The sequence below is a fragment of the Mustelus asterias genome, chromosome 1, assembly GCF_964213995.1.
Source record: "Mustelus asterias chromosome 1, sMusAst1.hap1.1, whole genome shotgun sequence".
Lineage (NCBI taxonomy): Eukaryota > Metazoa > Chordata > Chondrichthyes > Carcharhiniformes > Triakidae > Mustelus > Mustelus asterias.
In genome coordinates, this window is record NC_135801.1 from 139095013 (window position 1) to 139113978 (window position 18966).

The window sequence follows — 18966 nt, forward strand, 5'->3', positions numbered from 1 at the left end:
TGTCTTGTTACCAATTACAGTTAACAATAAACGTGGAGAGATTTTCAATGAATTGTATATATTTAGGGCACAAAATCCAATCACCCTAGTTTTTGGACACAGGGATCATGTGCCCTCACCAATTTTAGATAGGATGAGTAAAACATAAAATTTGTCTAACCACCTCAGTTCCGTGATGGTGATATGAAAAGTTGTGGCCCATGGCGGCCTCAGTGTCCATTTCTCTGCACTCTCCAGGGGGCCAAGTAACACTCTGTCAGCCTTTGCTAATTAAACGCACAGTCCCCATTAAAGACAAGTTGCAGTGATGCACTGCAGGTTGCTGAATTTGACCACTGACACCGAAGCCAGGTCACAGCAAGAGAAGGAGAGAGTTCCTTTAGTGACACTGCTCTGAATACACTACAGAGAGGTTAAAACCAGGAAGGACACAATCATTCCAGCAAGGAGCAAGAAGGCCTCCAACTGACTCTGAAAAGGGAGTGGGTGCACCAATAGGCATGAGATCGGCTGCCATCTAGTCTGTGCCCTCCAGGCAGCCATCATGTACATAGACCTCAGAACAGTCCAGCAAATTATGCCATAGCAGATTATGAGAATTGCTGAGGTGCTGCCCGTACAAGTGGCAATGACGCCGTGGCCCACAAACCTGCTGTTGTCTCACAGGATAACAATATTTGTGTTGCCACCACTACCACTGCGCCAATGCCCTTTCTGTTGCTTCTCAGTCAGCCAGATGCAGTCAAAGCCAGGCCCTTAAGGCCCAGAGTTACTCAAATGTGTCTTCCAGGATCATCTGTCGTCTCCATCAGTGAAAGACAGCAGCCTATCTTCAGCAATTCTACAGCATTGGGGTGGCGCTGTGTAGGAGCTCTGGGCTTGGTAAGGGCACCTGCAAAACAGGTACCAAGGAGTTGCACAAAGGTGATTTTTCTGATTATTGCTGTTGGTCTTTATTAAGTGAGTGAGACCAAGAAGGTCTTGCCATGGGAGTCTGAAACTAGATGTATTTTACCGGAATGGTAAGTTCATGTGGGGATGGGGAGTTTCTTCAACTGCAGTGAAGGCTCACTCCCCAGTCACTCTCATTCTGTCCAGTTGCAATTGGTGCACATGATATCCTTCCTTCCTTTTCTGCTTTCTCCTGATAAGCCCTGATAATCGTGAGGTTGGAGAGGATCCAGTGCTTATACTGCAGAAATATCCCGATGTGCTCAAACTCCGAGTAGAACAATGGCTTGCTCCATGGTGGCTTGTGTGGCTCTATGGCTCTCCTTAAAGACCTTCTGGTCTCACAGGGTGGGATGGAAGAAGAGGGCACATGAGTCATATGTGGGCAGGGTATATCATCTCAAAGCAGCTCACCTGTTGTCTGTCTTGGAGACCCGAAGACAGTGAGTGGTGCAGACTGTGGAAGGATTAAAGCATCGTGTGTGCTTCCAAGTCAGTGGGCATTCACCAAGATTATTTCTTGGTGAGGTCACAAATCAATAGCACCAGGGACCCGGGTTCGATTCCCAGCTTGGATCACAGTCGGTGCGGAGTCTGCACATTCTCCCGTGTGTGTGTGCTTTTCCTCTGGGCGCTCTGGTTTCCTCCCACGGTCAGAAAGACATGCTGGTTAGGTACATTGGCCATGCTAAATTCTCCCTCAATGTACCTGAACAGGTGCCGGAGTGTGGCGACTAGGAGATATTCACAGTAACTTCATCGCAGTGTTAATATAAGCCCAACTGTGACACTCATAAATAAACTTTTAAAAAATACTTTAAACAAGAGCACAATGACTGAGTATAGTCATGGTGGTTTTGGTATCACTCTCCGTATGTGCAGTCGATGGCACCTGTGCCATCAAGATTTACTGTTATCCTGGTGACCTCACATGCCCACTGATTCTGGTCCAACTCCCTCAGGGAAGGGATGATGAAGTCCTCTCTCCTACAGTAGATTGACTCCTTCGAGGATCCAGGTCTTCATGAAGGAGGTGACACAACTCTGTCACCAGCTCCTTCGTAAAGCATGCCCCCTGAGGCACTGCTCATGAGTTAGTCCTAAGGAGGGCTGGTGCTCCAGGAAGATGCTCTCAGGATTTCACCTTTTAAAGAGACCCCTCCTTCTCTTCGCTCTTTACAAAGATATCCTCTCTGCAACCTCTACTGATCCTGCTCAAACTACAGAGCAAGGCACTGCAGTTACTGCCACAAACCTATGCAAGGCTCTTGCCATTTTATCTCAGTCCTTCTCTGGTCAGCAGAAACTTCAAACTCCCCCAGCGACATGCCCCAATGCTTCCATCAACTTTGCCTGAGCACCAGTAAATTAAAAGCACCCAGTTGCAACATGTTAAGTGGCTCTTTCAATAGCTTCAGGACAAGGCCCATACTGCTTGTTAATGCTTGATGTTTCCGGAGTCAAAGAGGAACGTGTTCCCTGCACATTCATGAGTTAATTTTAGCATTCATGCATTGCATCAATTCGTTGGCGCCAGTGACATCAACATCGTCAGGTGCTCGCAGGGGAGCACATGTGGGGGACACTCCAGTTAGCTGACACTTTGGAGGAAGTTTACCAGGGGCACCTCCCATTATTCTATGATGGAGGTATGTTGGCACAGTACTGCCTGAACTGTTGCTACAGAACTGAATTTTGTGCCCTGAACATCCCAACGTTTTGCTTTTATTGCATTTGTTGGAGAGCAGTTGAAAATACAATGTACACTTCCACATAACACAGCACAACGGAAACAGCAAAATCATACGTGCAACAATTCATGAAGACAATAATACAAACGACGAGTATATTGTGTCTTGGATTATAAACGTGTACCTCCCCAACCTGCAAACTTCTTGAAATGTAAACATGTTAACTATTCCTGAAAGGAAAACCTTCCATTTGGGGAACAGTGTGCTTAGAGGTTTAATTTGAAATAGAGTAATACTCTTGCTGCCCTCCAATAGTGTAAAACGGACAAGTTGACCTCATCAAATGTTAGCTTGATCCCATATTTCAAATAACAACTGGGACCACAACAGTAGCGTTTGCATCTGTCACTGCAATGAAGCTGAACCAGCTATGCTGGGGTTGTGATGGTACAGCAGGTATCCAAACACCTTTAAAAGTGAAGGGATGAGGGGGCAATATTTTTTTAAAGGATTACCATTCTTCTGATTTGGAATATTTTCAATAAAAGGTACATCTTTATACAGTTAGATTATATTAAAAAAATAGATTATCATCCAAACGAAGGCAACTTGATTCCCACAAATTAATTCAATTCCCTCACAATACAGCATTAAATGTTAACTCAGTTTCTTTCAAATAATCTTATTCACAAATCATTTAAATCAGAAAAATACTTTTTTAATAACAGTGTACTTATAAGTAAATAGGTATAATACACAGAAAAAAATATTCTTGTTCCTTTTAAACATAATAAATAGATTCTGGTAAATGAGGATAATGGGTGTTAAAGTGCATTGAGCATTTATTATGATTGATTGTTGAAAAAATTAAAAATAAATTTACCTTCCAAGTCCTTATTTTTAATCAGCACAGTCTAAGTCTCCATTAATGACCTAGGTTCCCAACTTTCAAAGCTGGAATGATTTCTAATCCAACCATGTACTGATGAAATGCCAGCGGTGCAATCTAATACTGAATCCAGCCGTGTGCTGACTCGCAGCCAGCTCTCAGCCTTTCTCACAGCTTATTAAAAACAAATATTCTAAATGTTAATTTTGTCGACCATCTGTTCTTACGTAACACAACTAAATTTCTCACTTGAGTTTCATTTCAGTTGGAAGATCCTCTCGGGAGATTAAGTTCACAAAACATATATCACTTGCACACTACTTCGGAAAAGTGAAAAATCGATAAAGTCACATTCACAGAACTGCTACAGTGCAGAAAGAGACTATTCAGCCCATTGTGTTTGCGACTCCAAATGTGCAATTCACTTTGTGCCATACGCTTACCATCTCCCTGAAACCCTTAACATTCTTACTTTTCGGGTATATCTTCGAATGCTTCAGTGGAACCTGCCTTCATCGCACTCTCAGGCAATGTATTTTAGGCCTTAACCAAGAGGTTTCTTTTCTCATATCGCTTTTGCTTCTTCTGCCAATTATTTCAAATCTGTGCCCTCTCATTCGTGATCCTTTCACAACTGGGAACAGTTTCTCCCTATCTACTCTGTCCAGATCCCTCATGATGTCTAATACCTCTCTCAAATCTCTTCTCAGTCTTCTTTTCCACAAGGAAAACAGTCCTAACTTCTCCAATTTATCTTCATAACTGATGTTCCTCATCACAAGAGTGATTCTCATGAATCTTTTCCACGTCCAGAACTAGACATAATACTTCATCTGTGGTCAAACTAGTGTCTTAAACAATAACCCCCTTGCTCTTGTATTCTCTGCTCCTATTAAGAAAGTCTATGATACTGTATGCTTTATTAATCATACTTTCAACTTGTCTTGGCACCTTCAATGACTGCATACATACCCAGGTCTCTCTGCTTCTGCACCCCCTTTATTTCCCATTGTCTCTCCATGTTCTTCCTACCAAAATAAATCCCTTCACATTTCGCTACATTCCACCCATACCATCAACTTGACTATGCCCTACTGAAGGTTCACACTATCCCCTTCAAAATATTTCCAAGTTCGTATCATATGTATATTTAGCACTTAAATGTCAGGAGAAGCAAAGATCCCAACACTGACCACTGAGGAACTTCACTAAAAACATTATTTCAGCATGAAAAGCATCCAGTAACCACTAATCATTTTCCATCACTCAGCCTTTGTGTCTCTTGTTTGTTTTTTCACCAACCCCTCAATCTTCTATATTCAGCTTAGTTCTCGGTTGTATTTTCTACCTGATTTTTTTCTTCTCCATTCTAACTGCCATCTGTGGAGCTCTGGATTTGTTTGCCCTACCTTTTCCTTTCGAGAAAATATACCTTGACTGTCCCCATTCAAGGGAGCCAATTGTTGAACTCCTGTTTTTACTGCCAATTTTGGACTCTGGGTTATTTGGCCCAGTTCTGCCTTTAGTCATTGAAGTTGACTTTCACTCAATTAATTATTCCTATTCTGGATTTTTCATGGTTCTTTTGCATTGTCATTCCTAAACCTCCGGATCTTCTCTGACTAAGACTTGCTGCATTCAGCCCACCTCATTCCCAAGAACCAAAGTCCAGCAAGGTCACCTTTCACGCTGAAATGGAAACTTAATGCTATCGAAAGTTTTCCTGGACATGTTCTAGGAACTCTGTCTTTTACACTACTACTGTCCCAATCTATATTTGGGTAATTGAAATCTCCCATTAAAACCACTCTATAATTTTAGTACCTCGCTAATTGCCTCCCAAATTTGTTCCTTTACGTCTTTCCCACTTGTTGGTAGCTATAGACTACCCAAACAAATATGTAAATTGAATATTTTTGAAATTTGGGACAAGTAACTAAATTAGTTGCAGAATTCAAGATATTTTAATTTACATGCAAAAATGTGTGAACTGACTAAAGTGCAAATATATTTGACAGTATAAATCAAAGTCATTTGTGATTTGAAGCATTGATATGGAGTTTTCAGAAGATAATGTGAGGTACAAAAACTGGAAATGGTAAATATTTGCACCTTGATTATTCCTTACAAATTAGATAAAGATGACACAGTAAAGGTGCTCTGAAAAATTCACTTCATCTGCTGAATTGTTAAGTCAAGTAGCATATGCTAATGATATTCATACTATGGCCAACCCATCCCTCACTGTGGACTTCAGTAGATATATTTTTCCTGTGCAGCTAGGTATAGTACACAGCTGCAGATTGAAATTTTATGATTTGTGGGGTTAGATATCAAAAATTCACCTTTAGAAAAATGTTAATGTGAGCTCAGGAGTATGACATTGAAATAGAGGATCAGCCATGAATAAGCTGAATGGCAGAGCAAGCTCAATTGGTCAAATGACTTACTCCTGCTCCTAATTTCCATGTTTCCATCTGATTCCCCAAAGTAATCTCCTCCTTAAATTTAAGAAATTTGATTGGTCTGTAACAAATCCAGGCTGTCAGTCCCAAGCCTATGCATTTTCCAAAACTGATTGAATCCCGGCAGTGCAATGCTCCGTAATTTTATTTAGTTACTTCTTTGATGGTAACGATTCAATAAGCTACAATTATTGGTAAGTTTCTGGTGTATCTGCTGAGAAACAATAATGGGGAAGGAGAGAGGAAAATAGAGACAAAAATAAAGAGAGCAAGGAAAGTAGGAGATGGAGGGAGATGAAGAAAGTAAAGGGAAGAAAGAATGGAAGAAAGAAAGGGTGAAGGACAGCATGTGCAAGAGAAGAAGACAGCACACAAGCAAGTAGGTGGAGGAAGTGGGAGGAGATGGAAGAGAGCAAGAAAAGGAAGAGAAAAAGCCAAGCGGGAATACTGGGTTAGGAGGGAAAACAAAGAGGGTGGGAGGAGGAAGAGAGAATATAAAGACAGTGACGGGAAGAAAAAAAAGAGGATGAGAAAATAACAACAAATTATGCAGTAATGGAATAATTTGAAGCAGACCAAACAAAATCACATTGTTGTGAATTTATATCAGCAACCAACATGGTTCTACAAGCCATTAAATTTAGGTAGCTTTGAAACTAGTAATATCAGAACCCCTTACCCGGTTATAGAACAAAGAACAAAGAAAATTACAGCACAGGAACAGGCTCTTCAGCCCTCCAAGCCTGCACCGACCATGCTGCCCGACTGAACTAAAACCCCCTACCCTATCCCTCTATTCCCATCCTATTCATGTATTTGTCCAGACGCCCCTTAAAAGTCACTATCGTATCTGCTTCCACTACTTCCCCCGGCAGCGAGTTCCAGGCACCCACCATCCTATGGGTAAAAAACTTGCCTCGTACATCTCCTTTAAACCTTGCCCCTCACACCTTAAACCTATGCCCCCTAGTAATTGACTCTTCCACCCTGGGAAAAAGCTTCTGACTATCCACTCTGTCCATGCCCCTCATAATCGTGCAGACTTCTATCAGGTCGCCCCTCAACCTCCGTCGCTCCAGTGAGAACAAACCAAGTTTCTCCAACCTCTCCTCATAGCTAATGCCCTCCACACCAGGCAACATCCTGGTAAATCTTTTCGGTACCCTCTGCAAAGCCTCCACATCCTTCTGGTAGTGTGGCGACCAGAATTGAACACTATATTCCAAGTGCGGCCTAACTAAGGTTCTATAAAGCTGTAACATGACTTGCCAATTTTTAAACTCGGGGCCCGATTTTACCATTGTGTCGCGCCCGTTTTCGGGTGTGAAAACATGGTAAAGTCAGGTGAGAGACCATTATCGCGATCCGTGCCTGCATACGCGCAGATGGCCACTTTACCGAGACCCGGGAATGGCCACCATCCAATTCACGCACGAAACGGGCGCAACGGCGATTTAAATGCATTTGCATGTATTTAAATTGAATTAATGAACTGCCTGCTCAACTTTATCAGCATTTCCCCCTTTACCACCACGTTCGCCAATCCGGAATCGCGCCGAAACGGACATGCTGAGTAAAAGTCTGAATCGGGCGCTCCAGCTGCTGAAGAGGCGAGTTCAGAGCTTCCAACGGCTCTCTGACTCAGATCGATGGTGAAGGGGGAAGGAGAGAGGTCAGATCATTCTCTGGTGAGGGGGGTATGTGGAGCGAGGCCCGATCGTTGTCTGGTTGGGGGGGGAGGAGGGCAGATCGTTGTCTGGTTGGGGGGGGAGGAGGGCAGATCGCTGTCTGGTTGGGGGGGGGGTGGGGAGGGAGGAGAAGGCGGGTCAGATGTGCCTTGGGTGGGGGGGGGTGCGGGGGGAGTGAGGTCAGATCATTCTCTGGGGAGGGGGGTGGGAGTGAGACCAGATCATTCTCTTGGGTGGGGGGGGGGGGTGTGGAGGGAGTGAAGCCAAATCAATCTCTTGGGGGAGGAGGGAGTGGGAGGGAGTGAGGCCAGATCATTCTCTGGGGGGGGGGGGGGGGGGGCGTGAGGCCAGATCATTCTCTTGGGGGGGGGGGGTAAATTGTATCTCTTGTGGGGGGGGGGGCGGGAGGCCAGATGGATCTCTGGTCGGGGGTGACAGGGGGGCAGGGGATGGGGGAGTGTGGGGGGGGGCAGGGGGATCCGCTGCCACTCTGCGGGCGATCGGTGGAGGGGAAGGGGCAGGGGGTCACGATCTGTCTGTGTAGCGGAGGGGGGTGGATAAGGGGGACAGCGATGTCTGTGGGGGCCATCGCTCCCGCTTTTCGCACCTGGGCCACTTTCTCCGCTTTCTGCGGCCTGGGAGTGATCTGACACAGGCGCGCTTTTGCAAAGTTTTCTCTAACTGCGCATGCGCAGTTCAAAGCTCCGATCGTTTCGGGCGCGCTAAGCCCCGCCCACAGTGCGATTCAGACTCGCGATTTTCTTTTCAGGCTAAGTGCGTATGGGGGCGCCTGAAAGCAGATTTCCAAGTCGGATCTGAATTGCGCCCAGATTCAGTACTTAGAATGAAAATGGTAAAATCAGGCACTCAATGCCCCAGCCGATAAAGGCAAGCATGCTATATGCCTTCTTGACTACCTTCTCTACCTGCGTTGCCACTTTCTGTGTACCTGTACATCCAGATCCCTCTCCCTATCAATACTTTTAAGGGTTCTGCCGTTTACTATATATTTCCTATCTTTATTAGACCTTCCAAAATGTATTACCTCACATTTGTCCGGATTAAACTCCATCTGCCATCTCTCTGCCCAAGCCTCCACCCGATCTATACCCTGCTGTATCCTGATGGTCCTCATCACTATCCTCAAATCCACCAACCTTTGTGTCATCCGCAAACTTACTAATCAATCCAGTTACATTTTCTTCCAAATCATTTATATATATATTATGAACAGCAAAGGTCCCAGCACTGATCCCTGAGGAACGCCACTTGTTACAGCCCTCCATTCAGAAACGCATCCTTCCACTGCTACCCTCTGTCTTCTATGACTGAGCCAGTTCTGTATCCACCTTGCCAGCTCACCTCTGGTCCCTGGCGACTTCACCTTCTACACCAGTCGGCCATGAGGGACCTTGTCAAAGGCCTTACTGAAGTTATATTATATGATGGTTATATTATACACTGTAGTTGTGTAGGAAATGGACAAGTAACCTAATGTTGCAAATTCAAATGCAACGAAAAAAAAGCAAAGAAATAATTTCATAATTAAAAGATTAATTATTCTTGAACTAATTTGTGGGCTAAATTTTTTTTTAAAATCAATCCTCCACATTGTCAACAAATCAACTGATTCATGACATCAGTTTTTAAAGGGAGCTTGCCAGTTTCATTTGGTCTGGTCTAAACATGAATCGAATCCACATGATTTGTTGATTCTTAAGGCCCTCTGAGGTGAGGATATAATTCTAAGAAGGTACCAACCAATATTTTTTCAGGGCAACTGAAGTCAGGCAATTAACAAATGATGGCCTTGTCAGAATGTTAATTGTATATTAATGATGTTTAATTGCAGGCAGGTGATGGACATTAACTGGGTATTCACCTGAGCTCCCATAAATAAAGACAAACTTAAACTGAAGTTGTTGGGTTAGGAGGTGCTTATTTGTAACCTGTAACTGGATTAATAAATGCCTATAAAAAGTCTGTAAAGATTGCCTCCAGTTACTTCCTTCACCAACAGACTTTCTGGATTATAACACTGCATCCCTTAGTTCTGAGATCAATTGCTTCAGTTATGTAATGAGCCATGATAAATATCCATTTTCTATTTTTAAATTTTCTCCTCCTTTCTAAGCACCCCATGCCACAACAACGTCATATTTACATAGCACTTTTAATGTCATAGAAGATGCCAAGGTATTTTACACTGGTGTTAGAAAACAAAATTTGACACTGAACCAGGTAGTGATATTAGGGCAGTGATGAAAAACTGGGTTCAAGAAGTAGATTTCAAGAAGCAATTGAAGTGAAAAGAGAGAAGTAGAGAGGTTTTGGAGGGGAATATTAGAGTTTAGGGCCTAGGTTCAAGGCCGTACGCCAATGGCAAAACGATAAGCATCAGGGGTTCATTTAGCTCAGTTGGTTGGACAGCTGGTTTGTGATGCAGAGTGATGCCAACGGTATGGGCTCAATTCCCGTACTGGCTGAGGTTATACATGAGGGCCCACCTTTTCAACCTTGTCCCTTACCTGAGGTGTGGTGATCCTCAGATTAAATCACCACCAGTCAGCTCTCCCCCTCACTGACTGGAGGTACGGTGACCTTGGTGGGTTGTGGGGCTGGAGAATGTGATAAAGGTGGGGAGAGGTGAAACATGGAGGAATTTGAAAACAAGGTAAGTGATGAAACATTGCAACCAACTTCTGGAAGTTGCCTGGAGGTGGCCTTGTTGATTTATCATTCATTTTCTGTCCTTAGGAAACATTTTGCCTTTCTTGTCAGTTTCTACTGACAATCTTGGTTAGTTCATGCCTTGGGGAAATCACATTACCTGTTTTCTCAATATGAATCCTTATTGTGGAACAATGCCATTCACAACATCAATTCTTTTTAAAATTACCAATCACAGAAGATAAAGAAAATAGTAAACATTTGATCAGGCATGAACTGTTTGAAAGAAAAAGATGAGCAGATGGTGGGCAAATTAATTTCTTTCCCAGGGTTCTTTTGCTTCATTAAACATTATTTGTGCAGGGCACTCCCAGGGATTTCTGGAAATAATACTTTTTGTCCCTTCACTTTCTCCCCTGCTTTCCTGAAAGTGCTGACTGTTGGAGTACAGTTCACAGGCAGCAGTCAACTTCTGTTAATTCTTTCAACTGGCTGTTATTCACACCCAGGTCAAGAATGAGTTTCAGTTGGCTTTCAACTGTCAAGGTGTCATAACCTAACCAAATCCCATTTGCCTTGGTTGTTCGTACACTTTCACTTTCCAGCAAAGGACGTCAATATGTAGTCACAGGAAGCCTGGCCAGTTTTTCTTTCCCTAACTTAGGAGCACGGAGATATTCCAAAATATTTGCAAGTTGATATCTTCAAGTGTAAGCTGAGATTTGCATCGGTATGCTTCTCGTACCTATACTTCAAACTTACTAGACGCTATGTTTATTGACTGAGACATTAGGCAGCCCTAGGAATGCAGTTTTATAATCCACTGGACTGAAGTAGAGGACAGCACACACTATTCCCAAAGCTGAAGTGATTTATGGTATATTATTGGAAAACATTTCTTCAGTTATTTGCAGGAATCTAAAGAAAAAGCACTAGGTTTTCAAAATTTGAGACATCATGGGATAGAAATTTACTTCGTGCGATACCGCAAAACAGGCAGTATGGCATCTGCTGCTGCCTTACATGCCCCGCTCAATATTCAGCTCCACAGAAATTGTTGAGATATTGCCCTTATTGCACTGCTACTCAAAGCAAATTCTATCCCTTTGACTCCTTAATTTGAACACTTTGTATATTAAAAACTCCCAAAATTGTGAAATGTTCTTCTAGACTGCATTCAGATGAATTCAAATATTCATCTATTTTCCTCAAAATGATTTTCCCCGACCAATAAGATGGTGACAGGAGATTGTTCTCTATGATAGGATAAATAAAGCAGTATTTATCATTTCTGTAATGGTGATGAAAGTATATTAAGCACCTGATGAAGACATGGGGAGATTGTGCGAACTCCACAGTCACCCAAGGCTGGAATTGAACCAGGGTCCCTGATGCTGTGAGGCAGCAGTGTTAACCACTGTGCTGCCCTTAAGTGATATGCAATGTTTTAGTTATAACTCATTTGATCTGATTTTATGTTTTTCAGATGCTGCATCATTTCTTTTTTATACCTACATTTGGAAACTAGTTTGCTATATAATCATTCATATATTTTTTGAAAATGAATATATAAAATTAAATAAAAGCTTCATACTAGATTAGACAAAAGCTTCGATTGCTATTCATACTAAATACTTAATGTATTCATATTGCATTGCTTTGTCTAATATTTTATCATAAGAATGAACTAACTTATAATAATTGGTTTAATGCCCGCACTCAAGCCCAAAACAAAGGATGGTCATACAATACTAACATTGCCAACAGTAATGTTTAGAATAAAGTTATCAATTCATTACCAGCTTTGTATTACCATGATTGTTTGATGTAACTATTTTCTTAGTGGTTTGAATAATACCACCCTGAAAAATGTAACGTTTTTAAGGAACGATGTCAGGTAAATATTTTCTAATTTGCTAAAGTCTTTCTGCACTGTAATCAACTTCAGTCTAAAAATATATCCAAATGAAGTCATCTGAATAGTAAGTCATTCACAATGATGCCTAATTAACATAAAAATGAAAAGCATGCTGTTTATTTACATAAAAACATTTGTGTACTAAACAAAGACATACCTGTCACTTTCTTCTTTCCCCACAAGTATAAAGAATTACCTACATCTTAAATTTGTTCAGTCTCATCTCCCATATAAACTCTTGAAAAATCTCTGAATTGCTGTGAAGCTAATCCATCTGTTGGAGTTGCACTTGGATACAATCTTGATATCGACAATATCACTGTGAACTCTGTGAATACTGTCTAATTCCATACATCACTCAGCAGGATGCATTTTGGGCTATTTTCTTCCTCCCCATCGTGAAGCTTATACAACAGCTGGTTATTTTCTACCTCATTATTCACGGTCAACTTGATAGTGCCTGATCTTGGGATGGATGGTGTCAATTCATCTCTTAAGATCTGCCTCCTGCCCAAAGCATTACACGTTATCTGAAAGCACTGACTGTGCTGGGAAACTGCTAGCAGAAATTCAAAGGGCCAATACAATTAAGCTGTCAGGACTGACTTGCTTCAGGAAGAGGAGTGAGTATTCAGAAAATTGTACAACAGAGCTTTGAATAATAAACCATCATTTCTGTCATCCATCAAAGTCAATTTGATTATGCTGCTTAAAATGTAATTATAATGTACACAGAAATAGTTAAACATTATACCCATTACTTTCTTGTCACAATTACAGGGTGGCAGATTTCAATAGGCTGGAATTTTGGAACTAGTCTACAAAAACAGAACTGTAAATAAAACAGCCATTATAGGCCCGAAGCAAAGTTAAAAGATTATATCTGCCCTTTGTTCTCATTTTGTGACATAATATTAAATGAGTTCTTTTCTGCTTGCTCACATACCAAAAACAAAATCAGAACCTACTAGGTAATAAAACTCCACTTAATTAATGCATTATCAAGAGTAAAGAAAGGAAAAAAAACACAAGCGGCACGTAATTCCCTGGCAGCACTCTGCTCTTTTGGTGCACATTCCCTTCCTTTTGGTCCATCTTTGGTGATCGTACATTCAGCTGTCTAAAACTAATCCTTGGAAAGTTTTCCCCTAAAATCCACCAGTCTCCTCACCTCACTGAACAAGCCTTCGGTCACAGTCTCCTGATTTTTGCCTGGAGCTATTTTATCAGATCATACCTCTCTGAAGTGATTTAGGGTAATTTTCTACATTACAGGTGATATATAAGTGCAAATTGTAATTTGCATTTGCCTATTTCCAGAGTTAATTGAAACTCCAAGTAGTTTCAGTGGTGCTGGATGACTGAACTACACATAGTATCATAGAATCCCTACAGTGCAGAAGGAGACCATTCAGCCCATCGAGTCTGCACCGACACAATCCCACCCAGGCCCTATCCCCGTAACCCCAAGCATTTGCCCTAGCTAGTCCCCCTGACACTAAAGGGCAATTTACCATGGCCAATCCACCTAACCTGCACATCTTTGGACTGTAGGAGGAAACCGGAGCACCCGGAGGAAACACACGGAGACACGGGGAGAATGTGCAAACTCCACACAGACAGTGAACCAAGCCAGGAATCGAACCCTGGTCCCTGGTGCTGTGAGGCAGCAGTGCTAATCACTGTGCTACCGTGCCGATAATGTAAGTTATCTGAAGAAGAAAATGCCACAAAAGTCAATGCATTTTACTGAATCTGGATCATTGCAATCTGGGGAAGATAGTAGATGAGGCACACTTGTCTTGTGCTGCCATACTGCTAGTCTGTCACTGGTATAACAAAGTAACCCTGAAAATTGAATAAATGGCTCTTACTATTTTCAGCCTTGGAATTGGGTGTGTTTGGAGGGGAAGAAGTAAAATATAATAAAGGCATTTTTGGTATGTGATATTTTATAAACTATGCAAAAAAAACTGATTTCTCTGAGTATATACTGCTTTAAGATGCTATTAATAGCATTATGTCACGAGAAGGAGAAACAAGGAGAATAAGATTGCAGTCTTGCCACTCAGTTCATTTGAGCACAAATACACCATAATATTTGAGAGCATATACCACTAGTATACAGATGTCATGATATTGAGAAGTGAAAGCACTCCTTTTATCAACTACACCAACAACAAATCTAGCTTTTCCTTGCTACTCAATTAATTACTGTAGTCACAGAGCACCATGATCTGTCATTCTGCATTGTTTTAATGACCATGATATTCTTCAGTGATCAATTCCATTCAATTTTGATCTGCATCAAGTATCCAAATCTTCTCAGACACCATAGATGGAAAATGTGAAACTTGTACTGAAATGCCGGTTTTTCCTTAAATGTCTTGTCATACTGCATTATCTTCCACTCTGGTCTTTTACCTCTGTGTCATTGTGGATCATTGCCAATATGTGAGCTTTTAACTATCCCTACCATCACCTTTGAATTTAAAACTCACAAAATGAAAGCTGTATTTCAGAATAACTCATGTGACTGTACCTGCTTTGAAAAAAAAACTGGAAGTTTTTCAACTATAATGTTAGCTTGAATGCGCTGATTTCACTTTTAGAATTTAGTCATCAGTACTTTTGGTCAAGACATTATTTAAATAGTGCTTTCAAGACAAGATGGTTTTTCAAATCCCCTGCATAGTCATCTTTATTTTCACCTGAACAATTATCTCTCTTGATATTAATGACTATTTAATTAGTTATATGTATGGTCAAGGATGATCAATAATTTCCATAATAAGTATATTTCCAACTAATGATAAATTAATACTGAACTTTATTTTTAAACCTCTGCTCCCCCACATGAAGAATTTGTGCAGAGTTTTTGATAATTATGTGACTAGCTGACCCAACGATTGAGAGGAACATGTTGCTAAGCAAGGGGATTATATTATCTGAATGTTATCTTTGGCGGAGGGCTTGAACCTTGGCTGTGATTAAATCAATCCCCTACATTTTGCTATATCTATACACATAAATTCATGCAAACATCATCATCATTATTTATCTAACTCATTTATACTGCAATACAATCAAAAATCAAAACAAATTAGGGATAGTCACTGATATGGAGCAATAAATAATTCAAATTTGTAATTTATACATTTGGAAACAGGATCAATCAGAATGTAACTCCTAAACCGCAGCATTACCTCTTGGATTTGTATTCGGACTTTGTTGATGGCTCGAATCCAGCGTGCTCTCGCAGGAGAAAACGGAGGCGTACAAACTTCATCACTGTAACTGAAAAAAAAGGTTCCAAGTGAATAATTACATGAAAGAATAATAACCAATTTGTATTAACCAATTTGGTCTTGTCCAAAGATGTACAATTTAAAACAATCATAAGTATTAGAGGAAAAGTACTAGGAAAACTAATGAGATTAAAGGCTGACAGGTCCCCTGGGCCCGACAGCCTGCATCCCAGGATGTTAAAAGAAGTGGCTGTCGAGATAGTGGATGCATTGGTTGTAATCTTCCAATATTCCCCAGATTCTGGAAAAGCCCCAGCAGATTGCAAAGCCACAAATGTGACACCACTGATCAAGAAAGGAGATAGATAGAAAGCAGGAAACTATAGGCCAGTTCGACTAAGATCAGTCATGTAAGCTGAGATTTGCATCTGGTATGCTTCTCGTGCCTATACTTCAAACATACTAGGCTCAGTGCTTATTGACTGAGGTATCAGGCAGCCCTAGGAATGCAGTTTTATAATCCACTGGACTGAAGTAGAGGACAGCATACACTATTCCCAAAGCTGAAGTGAATCTAGTATTAAAGAGGTAGTAGCAGTATTTTTAGAAAATCAGACTACAATGAGGCAGGGCCAACATGCTCTTGTGAAAGAAAAATAGTCTTTGAAAAATTAGAGTTCTTAAGAATGTAACCAGAGGGTTTACGTATTATTTATTATTGTCACAAGTAGGTTTACATTAACACTGCAATGAAGTTACTGTCAAAATCCTCTAGTCGCCACACTCCGGCACCTGTTCGGATACACTGAGGGAGAATTTAGCTTGATAAATTTAGTATATTTGGGGATTTCCAAATGGCATTTGATAAGGTGCCATATAAAAGGTGATTGCTGAAGGTGGGAGCACATGGTTTTGGGGAAATTAGATTGGCAAATTAACAGGAAATTGAGTACAGGGATAAATGGGTAATTTTCAGGTTGGCAAACTATAACTAATGGAATGCCACAGTGATCAGTGCTGGTAGGAAAGTGAAAGTCAACTGATTGCTCTTTTGCATTTTTCTTAGTGCCTACCTTATGGTGTCTTTGCAAGGTTTAATGTTCCCCCAATGGCTGCAGCATGGCTAGTGTAAGGTAACTGACTTTCAGTTGGGGAAGACAATGGATGGCCCTGCAGGATGCCCTTAAACAGCTCTGGGCCTGGAAGGCCTGGCTTCAGATTATACCACGGGTAACAGCAGTCTGGGCTGGCTGGCTGACAGGCAGCAATAGGGGTACTGACAGAATGGTTGTGGGGGGTGGGAGAATGAATACTGTCACCCTGAAAAAGGACAGCTGGTTCATGCTCCACAGAGTCACTGCCTCATCCTGGGGCAGTATCTCAGAAATCCTAGTCATCTGTCTGAGGATAGATTGCTGAACTCCTCTGAGAGTTTACATAGATAAGCTGCAGAGCTGGGCTGAGAGGTGGCAAATGGAGTTTAATGCGGAAAACTGTGAGGTGATTCACTTTGGAAGGAGTAACAGGAATACAGAGTACTGGGCTAATGGTAAGATACTTGGTAGTGTGAATGAGCAGAGAGATCTCGGTGTCCATGTGCATAGATCCCTGAAAGTTGGCACCCAGGTTGATAGGGTTGTTAAGAAGGCGTACAGTGTATTAGCTTTTATTGGTAGAGGGATTGAGTTTCGGAGCCATGAGGTCATGTTGCAGCTGTACAAAACTCTGGTGCGGCCGCACTTGGAGTATTGCGTACAGTTCTGGACGCCGCATTATAGGAAGGATGTGGAAGCATTGGAAAGGGTGCAGAGGAGATTTACCAGGATGTTGCCTGGTATGGTGGGAAGGTCTTATGAGGAAAGACTGAGGGACTTGAGGCTGTTTTCGTTAGAGAGAAGAAGGTTAAGAGGTGACTTAATAGAGGCATATAAGATGATCAGAGGATAGATAGGGTGACAGTGAGACGCCTTTTTCCTCGGATGGTGATGGCGAGCATGAGGGGACATAGCTTTAAATTGAGGAGTGATAGATATAGGACAGATGTCAGAGGTAGGTTCTTTACTCTGAGTAGTAAGGGCGTGGAATGCCCTGCCTGCAACAGTAGTGGACTCGCCAACATTAAGGTAATTGGATAAACATATGGATGATATTGGAATAGTGTAGGTTAGGTGGGCTTTAGATTGGTTTCACAGGTCCACGCAACATTGAGGGCCGAAGGGCCTGTACTGCGCTGTAATGTTCTATGTTCTATGAGATCCTCCAAACATATTTGAACATGGTATTTTCACTGCAGCACTCAAATGTTGGGTGGCTTCTGTCTGTGCTGCAATGTGAGCTGAGACATTAGCCATGGACCACTACAAGATGGTTAGGTTGGTAGGTTTACTACCACTTCCACATTCAAAAGAATGTGCTCCCCGATCTTACAAAGTCCTATTTCAAATTGATGACAGACTCCTTCATGCTCCTTGCTAGTTATAGCAAACGTTTTGGCAGGCTTGCCTATGCAAAGTTTCTGTGTGCATGCTGCCAACCTTCTTCTATAGATTCAATTGAAGATCTCAGCTGAATTTCCTGCAACAGAACCCATGTTTGGCCATTCCCTGTGGAGAGCTGGCACATGCATCACTCTTTCCCCCATACTCTGATTGTAGATCACTTGTGCCTGGTGATTCAACGAACGGGATTTTCTGGTCCCGCTTGCCCCAAAACCGTAAAATCCCGCCCAAGATCAACGGACTTTTGCATGGTCTGCCTCTTGCCCGCTACAATTCTCGTGGCGGGTAGAGAAAATTCTCCCCAACATGTACAAATCCCACTCTCTCCTCTAAAGTTTGCGACTAGTCAGTATTTGAGCTGGAGTGGTTGCAAGTGTGAGACTGAATGAAGATTCATATTCCTTCATCGTTAATGCCCTGCACCTCTTGCACTTCAAGCTCCTACATGAGTACTTCACTGGAGAGCAGTTCTTACATATCTGAAAGGGGAAAGGTACAAGTGGGTTGCAGTGAGAGAAGGGGAGGAATGTAAGAGGTGCATGCTGACACCATTCACAGCTTATAAATCAGAAGAGATTTGGGATAAAGAAAATGTGAGATAGTGAATGAGGCAAGAGATTCCTTCATTTTTCATGGTTCAGTCTTGCCCCTGGCCATGATCTCACCAATGATTCACAGCACCATCTCCTTCACGTGGCTGTACTTTTACTTGTTAGTTAGGAGTTGATGTCTGCAGTAATGTACCATTTGTCCAGGCAGAGAGAGGGATGTGGGTTCACCAGTGTAGTGAAATGTATGTTGGGTGATGTGTCTGTCATCTTGAATAGCTGGCACTTTGTGCAAACCTGTGTGTGAGGCTTACAGCATTGCTATGTATGTGAACGTGAGGCGAGACTATGGATATTAGGTGCACGTCATGCTTGATAGAGAACATTGATAGGTGATTGA

The 18966-nt window shown here is 41.9% G+C and overlaps 1 protein-coding gene across 5 annotated transcripts in view; it reads right to left on the minus strand.

Annotated features, from left to right (window-relative positions):
- The window catches only part of unc13bb (unc-13 homolog Bb (C. elegans)), a 565742-nt gene that overhangs the window by 156295 nt on the left and 390481 nt on the right, over positions 1-18966 (minus strand). For all 5 annotated transcript variants that reach the window (XM_078219471.1, XM_078219470.1, XM_078219469.1 and 2 more), the window contains one exon: positions 15479-15569. In XM_078219471.1, coding sequence (XP_078075597.1) covers positions 15479-15569 — 91 coding nt within the window. The remainder of the gene's footprint in view (positions 1-15478; positions 15570-18966) is intronic.